Source organism: Aricia agestis, chromosome Z (assembly GCF_905147365.1).
Source record: "Aricia agestis chromosome Z, ilAriAges1.1, whole genome shotgun sequence".
NCBI classification, from domain to species: Eukaryota; Metazoa; Arthropoda; class Insecta; order Lepidoptera; family Lycaenidae; genus Aricia; species Aricia agestis.
Window position 1 is genome coordinate 39573 of NC_056428.1, and position 8769 is coordinate 48341.

The 8769-nt window shown below is 58.4% G+C and overlaps 1 protein-coding gene across 1 annotated transcript; it reads right to left on the reverse strand.

Moving 5' to 3' along the window:
* Window positions 1–6306: 6306 nt before the first annotated feature.
* Window positions 6307–8511, reverse strand: LOC121739459. The gene has a single exon (XM_042131946.1). The coding sequence runs from the start codon at window positions 8509–8511 to the stop codon at window positions 6307–6309; it is 2205 nt and encodes a 734-aa protein (XP_041987880.1).
* Window positions 8512–8769: the final 258 nt, after the last annotated feature.

Sequence of the window (8769 nt, forward strand, 5' to 3'; positions counted from 1 at the left end):
TGTGTCGCTGTTGGTGGGGCGTCGGGTGATGGCCCTGCGCTGTCCGCCACCAGCGGCGGTCTCCTTCGAGGCTCCGGCAGAAGCCTGTCCTCCAGGCCGGCAATCCTGGCATTAAGCATGTTGCCGAAGGTCTCAATGTTGGAACGTGAGACCTCCGACAACATCTTTTGCAGGTCGTCGGCTGCAGGCCCAGTGACGCGACGGCGGAGCTCTTCCAACTCCCGGCGCATCGCGTTTACTTGGCGCAGGAGGCGGTCGTTCTGCGCCTCCAGTGCCCGCATTTCCTCCGTTTGACCATGGCCCCTCATTTCGGTGACGGCCGCTTTGATCGATGCGACCGCCTCCTTGAGGGCGCGCTGGTACGTACCCTTCAAGTTGGAGGACCTTGTGGCGACCATCGTCACCATTTCCAAGGCCCTCTCTACGCTACCCGCCAGGGCCGCGCTCGTCTGCTCCGTGTCTTCTGCAGTCGGGGCAGGGCTTGCGCGAAGGGAGGCTCGCGCCTCTCTCGCCTCCCGCTCCTCCCGCGCCGCCCGGGCTACCTCCTCGACTTTCGCCCTGAATGCAACCCGGCGTTCCTCCTCCTTTTCCCGTCTTAGGTCCTCTTGGGCCTTAGCCAGGCCGACGTATTGGCCGGTTGTTGGTGGCCGGCCACGTCCCTTCTTGGCCTTGGGCACCGCTCCTCTGCCAAGGGGCGGCGCCTTGTCGTCTTCCGGGATTCGCCGTTTGCGGCGTGTCCTGTCCGGGTCTGTGGGCAAGCCCTCGGAGTCCATCGACACGTCGGATGTTATGTCGTCGGAGTCCAAGGGCCAGTCCTCACTGTCGTCTCCGGTATCGTCTCGTCCTTGGGGAGGCGGTAGGGAGAATTCGCGCATCACATCGCGCAGAACGACGCGAGGCGAGCGCGTCAACTCCCTACGCTCCTCTTCGTCATGTCCGGTAGGAGTAGGAGCGCGGCGCTGCGTCCCGAGAACATCCCGGTACTGCAGCACAGGCGGCAGGTCGGGTAAGTCCCGGATTGGACAGCCCCGCTCCTTCTTTCTTTGAGCCAGTCTTTTCACCCGCTCTACGCCGTTAGGCTGGTAGACGGAGAAATCCACGTCTTCGTCCGTAATTGCGTCCGCCGCCGGCGCGGTTAGGTGCGCCGGTTTCGGACATTCGCGCGTTGTCGCGCCCTCTCCTTCCTTCGCCGTTGCAACGGCCCCCTTACCCTCCAACGCATTTTGTGCCGCCCCCGTATACGTGCGGCAGACTCCCGGCGAACCGGGAGTGCGGGATTCTCCAGTAGAACTGGTACCCGCCCGGGGAGAATTTTCAAAAGTGCGTGTCTCCATGATTTGATCTATTAAGGGAGATTCTGCCCTAGTGCCCTTGCGACGTAAGCCACCTGCTCGCCACGCATCCCAAGGCCGGGCACCACAAACCGGGGATTAGGGACCCACGGGTCCATCCATCCGCAAACACACACACATATGTACACAGAAACACACGCTGGTGTAAAGAAGAGTGTAAACAAAACGGAAAGACAGGGTAGAAAAGATGGTGAAAGATAGTGAAACTAAAATAACAATACAAACGAAGGATATACTATAAAAAGAGAGAAAGACAGGAAAGACCGGTGTTCAGACATCCTGGATACGTCACTTCGTGTAAAGGGCGGGGTGGCGTACCCAGGCGCCCAGGGACACGAACGTGGACGGACCGGTATCGCCCCCAACCTAACCTAACCTAACCTAACCTAACCTAACCTAACCTAACCTAACCTAACCTAACCTAACCTAACCTAACCTAACCTAACCTAACCTTTTTTTTTTTTTTTTTTTTTTTTTTTTTTTTTTTTTCCGGAGGGGGAAATGCATTACGCATACCACCCAGGCGCAGGGGGCGACCCGAGTGGTTATGTGGGACTCCCGTAGCTAATGAGACCACGGTGTACCCACTAAAACCCCCCCCCCATCTTCCGCCACGCCGCGTATTGACGGGGCCACAGGAACGATACACACATCTGTGACCCCGCCAGCGGCCCGAAGACTCCACGATGGGCGCACAACACGTGCGCCCTCCTCCTCGGCCCCCAATAAGGCTGTAGCAGACGCCCCCCGAGTCTGCTACTTGGAGGCCATGTGGCAGATCAGGTCTGTGGCTCTGCCACCGACCACACCTCGGCCGCAGAGGATAGGGCAAGCGGCGCTCCGTAATACCTACTTGCCTCTTCCTCTGCGGCCCCACCAATGCCGTTCAAGCGGAACGGCCCCGCCAGCTCGCAGGGGGGGTAGGGAAAGCGGCAACCTACCACAATGCCTCTCCCCCCGCGATCCGTCCTCGGCCGCAGAGGATAGGGCAAGCGGCGCACCGTAATACCTACTTGCCTCTTCCTCTGCGGCCCCACCTCGGTGCGCATCCGCAGCGGACTCCTCCAGTCCGCTGGGAGCGCCCTCCTCGGGCCAGGCGGCGACACCGGCCGGCCCTGGTTGCCTCTTTGCTTCACCGCGGTTGTCCAAGCCGCGGTTACTAAGCCCCACCGCCACGACAAGGCGTGCAACCATCGGGGGGAACCTAACCTAACCTAACCTAACCTAACCTAACCTAACCTAACCTAACCTAACCTAACCTAACCTAACCTAACCTAACCTAACCTAACCTAACCTAACCTAACCTAACCTAACCTAACCTAACCTAACCTAACCTAACCTAACCTAACCTAACCTAACCTAACCTAACCTAACCTAACCTAACCTAACCTAACCTAACCTAACCTAACCTAACCTAACCTAACCTAACCTAACCTAACCTAACCTAACCTAACCTTTTTTTTTTTTTTTTTTTTTTTTTTTTTATGCGCAGGGGAAACCCATCATGGGTCCCCCGGGTCGGGTATGCGCCTCAGTTAAGCTGAGGCACCCCGGGGGTATGTGAGACTCCTACTCACTAAAACCACCTGCGGTTGCCTTCAGCCGTACACGGAGGGATGTCCTGGATCTGTCTACCACAGGACTCCCTCCACGACCGGCCGGTCTACCTCACAAGGGACCGGACTTCCACCAAGTTAGGGAACGCTTAGGCATACTAAAGCGTTCCCCTCGACGCCGGGACTAGCTAAGCCGGGCAGGTACCCATCCTGGCCCGGAGCCCCGTGGGACGGAAGTTATTGGAGGTTCGCATAGCGACGCCTCCGCACTCCCGTCCTACGCCGGCGGAGCGGAACGGAGGAAGGGTCATCCTCTCTGTTCCGCTCCGCGGCCTCTTTCTGTGAAAGGACGGTTTCACAGAAAGAGACCGCCGCCTGCCAGGCCTCATCGCTCTCGAGCATGCAGCGCACCATGCTCGGGAGCGAGAGGTCCGCACCTAGCACTGCCACGAGATCGTGGCGCTGCACGACCCAACGATCGCACACCTCGAGGGTGTGCTGGGCCGTGTCCTCCGCAGCGCCACAGTCGTGGCAGGCTGGCGTTGGCTCTCTCCTGGCGACCTTACACAAGTACGCACCGAAACAACCGTGTCCGGTGAGCACCTGTGTAAGGCGGAAGGTGAGGGGCTTTCTTTTGCGGCGCATCCACGCCGCAAGAACTGGACGCAGAGCCTCAGCAGTACGTTGACCGTACTGGGTCTGCGCCAGGTCCTCACCCCACTTCCTCAGCAGCCACTGCTCTCCTAGCCTTCGGACCCGCCGGAGCTCCTCCCATTGCAGGCCTTCGCCTTGCGACCTCCTCTCTGAAACGAGGAGGTGCAACTCGGCGAAGACCCTTGCAACCAGCTCCCACGGCGGGTCTCCCGCCAGGGCAGTAGCTGCCGCCCAGGAGACCGTACGGTACCCCCTGATCACCCTCACCGCTATGACCCGCTGCGCTTTTCGCAGCTGGGCCTTATTGCGAGCGGTGAGGGAATCCGCCCAAATTGGGGCACCGTACAGGGCTATGCTCCGACAGACTCCGGAGTACAGCCGCCTGCAGGCTTCGCTGGGCCCTCCTATATTAGGCAGGAGCCGGCCCAGCGCTGACGCCGCCCTAACGACCTTCGGTCCCAACTGTTGGAAATGTGGGCCGAAGGTCCACCTCCCGTCCAGGATGAGTCCAAGACATTTAAGCGTCGGACTCATCCTGACCTCCGTCTCTCCGATAAGGAGTCGTGCTCCGGGTGGGGGTCCTATCCTCCCGGGTCCGCGGAAGAGTAGGGCTTCGGTCTTGTCTAGACGTACCCGAAGCCCCAGCCGCTCTATGCGGCTGACAATGAGGGATGCTCCCACCTCAGCCAGCCGCGCGGCCTCCTCGTAGGTCTTCCCTCGGAACAGGGCATAGGTGTCGTCGCAATAGCAGACGAGCACCATGCCCGAGAGAAGAGCACACCGCAGAACCCAGTCAAAGCCGACGTCCCAAAGGTCCGGACCCAGACGCGAACCCTGGGGGACGCCGCACTCGACCTCCAACCTCTCTATGGACCCCGACCCGTCCTCGTACACGACCTCCCTATCGGAGAGATACGCATTCAACAGCCTCCCGAGATACGGGGGCACACCGAAGTAGATCAGTGCCTCCCGTATTACGCTGTGAGGGAGGCTGTTGAAGGCGTTGGCGATGTCAAACGACACCGCCACCACCACCTCTCCTCGACGTTCCGCATCACCCGTCACTGACCTTAGGCGCCCTAGGGCGTCGACGGTCGACCGACCTGCCCGGAACCCAAATTGACTGGCAGACAGCCTGGGCCCGGGTCCTTCCTCCAAATGCTGAACGAGGCGGGAGGCAAGGATAAGTTCAAAAGCCTTGCCCACCTCGTTCAACAACACGATCGGTCGCACCGCCGACGCACAGTCCGGTGGTCGCCCGCCCTTCGGAATAAGGACGAGCCGACCCTTCTTCCAAGCCTCCGGGAACTGTCTGCTCTGTAGGCAGCAATTGAACAATTCCCGGAGCGTATCCTCGAGGTGCACGAGGGCTATCGCCAAAACCCTCCCGTGCACCCCGTCCGGACCGGGCGCCCTCTTCTTACTACGGAGGCGGGACAGAACCGCCTCCATTTCTGCGTCAGTGACGGGTGGCGGAACATCCTCCACCACCGAGTCCAGCATCAGCGGAGCCATTCGCGGAGGAGCGAATCCTACTGGGGAGTCTGGGAACAGTTCTCGGACTATATTCCCCAGCACTTGCGGCTGGAGTGTCTCCGTCAACGGAGCCGACTGGGCGCGGAGTTTGTCTCGCGCCCTTTTATACGGTCGGCCCCAGGGATCATTGTTGATCCCCTCCACCAACTCCAGCCACGCTCGCTCCTTGGCTCGACTGATGGCCAGCTGCAGGATCTCCCTTTTTGCCCGGTAGACCCTATACAGCCGGTCATCGCGCTCCTCATCTTGGGGACGGCGCCGCCTGCTGCGAGTATACGCGCGACGCGCCGTATTGCAGGCGGCGCGAAGTTCGGCCAACTCCGTCGACCACCAGTAGACTGCCCTCCGGGATGGGGGGTGACCCCGCAGTCTAGGCATGGCCGCTCGGCAAACGCTATTAAGCACGTTGCCGAAACAGCCAGCCATTTCGTCCACCCCCATTCCCTCAGAGGACGGAAGACTCCAACGGCCGACGATGGCTGCCTCTTCCGCCAGTTCCCGGTTGAGCTTTGAGAGAGCCCAACGCGGGAACTCATTACGTCCCCCGAAGCGCGATGCTGGACTCGATGCGGAGGCCGAAGACACCTCGAACCGTATGTAACGATGGTCCGAGAGTGTCTCCACCCCCGTCACCACCCTCCACCTCTCCACCCTACGCGCGACGGCGGGAGTGGCGAACGACAGGTCCACCACTGAACCACCCGTCTGCCGCACGCAAGTCGGGACTGTCCCTGTATTTAGTAGAGACAGTCCCGAGACCAGAGCCCACTCCTCCACCTCTCTCCCCTTCGGGTCAGTGACAGGGGAACCCCACGCCGAGGACTTGGCGTTAAAGTCCCCTGCCACTATTACGGGGAGGGGGGCTAGTCTTCTAATTAGCGGCCCTAGAGCATCGAGGAACTGCTCTAGGGCGGCTAAACTACGGTTCGGGGAGAAATACACCCCGATTATGGCATACTCTCCCCAAACCGCCACAACGTACCCGGAACCCCTCATTCTGGGTATGAGGGGGGGGCCAGCGCCAGGCCTCACCAAAATGGCGACGGAGCCCTGATCATCCCCAGCCCAATGAGGCTGAGGAGGGACATAATAGGGCTCCGCCAACACCGCCACGTCGATGTTCCACTCCGCTATCGACTGCAGGAAGAGATCCTGAGCCGCGGCGGAGTGGTTTCCATTGCCTTGAAGGAAACCCAAATGTCCAGGCATTAGTCGGACATTTGGGCCTCAGGCGACGCCAGACTCCTCCCTTCTATTAGAGAGGAGCGAATTTTTCCACGAACTGGTGGGGGGTTGCAAGACATGCCCCCCATCACATGATCTGCTGGACGACCTGCATCCGTGCAAACTGCACATTTCGGCTTCTTAACCGAGCACTCGGACGAATTGTGTCCGGGTAGACCGCAGCGGTAACATAAATTGCTGCGATCTTTATTCGACGGGGGGCACAACGCCGCAAAATGCCCCATGCCCAAGCAACGGAAGCAGTGCTTGGGGCGTGCGTTTACCAGATGGAGCGTGGCCTTGCTCCACCCCACAGCGATACTGCCCAGCGACACCAATTTTTTGGCTGCCGTCACAGGGCAGCTCATGCGAGCAAAGCCCGTTCCAACGATGCCCCTTTGGATCTCCCCTACCCACACCTGAGAGGGGAGACAGTCACCTTCTCTAGCGACCGCGGACTTAAGAGATTCCGAGGTCACAGCATCAGATAGGCCCGTGATCTTAAAATCGGAACATTTCACAGGCCTAGAGACATCGGCTTGTTCCGCCAGAACCACCTTGAGGCGGGCCGCTAGTGAGTCAGCCTTCTCATGGCTGGTGGAGCCAGGAATTTCAATAACTCTGGCTCCTGTAGCTGCCTGTCTTATACGAAGGGGACCAATCCCCAACTCCTTTAAATCTATGGCCCCCTCCGCCTTTTGTAGGGCGGAACTGTAGGTCACACCATTGAGGACCGCTTCCGGCCTCAACTTGACGACCACAGCCGTGGAGCGTGGCATCACAATCTTCGGCGCCTTAACGGGTTGTGGTTTAGGCGCCGACTTCTTTGACGAGGCCTTCTTCCGGACAACTTCTGTCCATTCCGTCGAGGGCCCTTCCTTTGCAACGATCGCGGGTGCTGATGCAGAAGGCTCCTTCTCAGCGCCCGCTGCTGGAGCAGGCGCCTGCTTCGAGGTGGATGGGCCAAAGCTCGACCACTCTGCTTGTTTAGCCACCTTGACCTTCTTGGCCTTAGCAGGAGGAGCCGAACGCACGTCTGGACGCACAGGCAATGCCGGAAACTCCTCACGAATTGTAGGACGCGTCACTGAGGATGCCAACACAGGCGAAGCGTTACGGGACCGTGACACCACGACTGGAGGACCAGCTTCAGCAGCCCTCTTTTCACAGGCCACTTTCTTCTTATCCGCCGCCAACGGCGGTCGAAGAACAGGGCGAGGCAGCAATCGATCCTCAAGAGCCGCGAGTCGTCCATCCACCAAATTTCCAACAAGGCGGGCGATACTTTTCTCCAAGATGCCCAGCTGTTCGCTGGACATTGGAGAACTTCTCTCCTTCGCTGCCTCGCTTCTACTCTTCTCAAAGTCACGCTTGTAGGCGCGCACTTCTTCGCGGAGATTCGCCAATTCTCGTTGCAGCCTGTTGTTGTCAGCCTTGAGACGGCGAGTCTCCTCCGCTTCTGTACGCGCCCCAAGCGCGTCAATCACCATCCTAACCGCCAAGGTAGCACGCTTTATTTTATTTGCATACCCACCTTTTAAATTGGACGATTTGCTCGCGATGCCGAGAATCTCCTGAAGATTGCTCTCGGCAGCACGCATCAAATCATCCGGGCCCATCGTATCCACATCGATGTCAAGTGGCCCCGGGGGAGTAGAACTCTCCAGGACAACTTCCTTCCTGAAAGACCTACTGTCAAGGGAAGCTATAAAGTCGGCTTCCCTTGCCACCTCAGTCCTCTCACGAAGCTCTTGACGAGCAGTCGAGGCTCGGTTCGCCGCGCCGCGTATCCTACCACGCTTGGCCGTCTGGGTTTTTGAGACCCTTTCGTCACCAGTCTCCTCCATTTCGGAGCCAGAGAGCTCCGAAAACAGTCGCTTAGATGCAACCAACTCTGACTCCGACATCGAGGGAATCGATTCCGTTCCCAAAATCTCATCAAGGGTAATGCCTGCACGGACAGTACCCTTTTGAGACTTTTTCTTCTCCTTCTCACGTTTTTCCTTCTCCTTCTTTTTAACAATCTCCTTGTCATTATTCTTGCCCAAACTCCTGTCTAAGGCAAAAAGCTCCTCATCCTCAGTCCTCCTGTCATCTCCATAAAAGGCATTAAAACCATCCCCCCCCCCATCAGATTCCCCCCCTTCATCACCTACTCCCTCCTGACTTTTATTTCCCCCTCTAGACATACTATGTCAAACAGCCCACCAGAGACTCTGGTAGACAGCGACACGGTATATCACCAAATACTTAAACCCCAAGCCTAAACCTAAAACTAAAAATTAACCTTAGCCAACACCCAAAAATATTAACAAAAATTACACCTAAAAGAGAGTAAAACTAAAACTATATTTACAACAACTATCCCCCCCCGTTAGGGGGTCACCCTCGCAAAAGAACACTGGGACAAACTCGTCAACCAGTGAACTTTTACTTAGATGACCTAC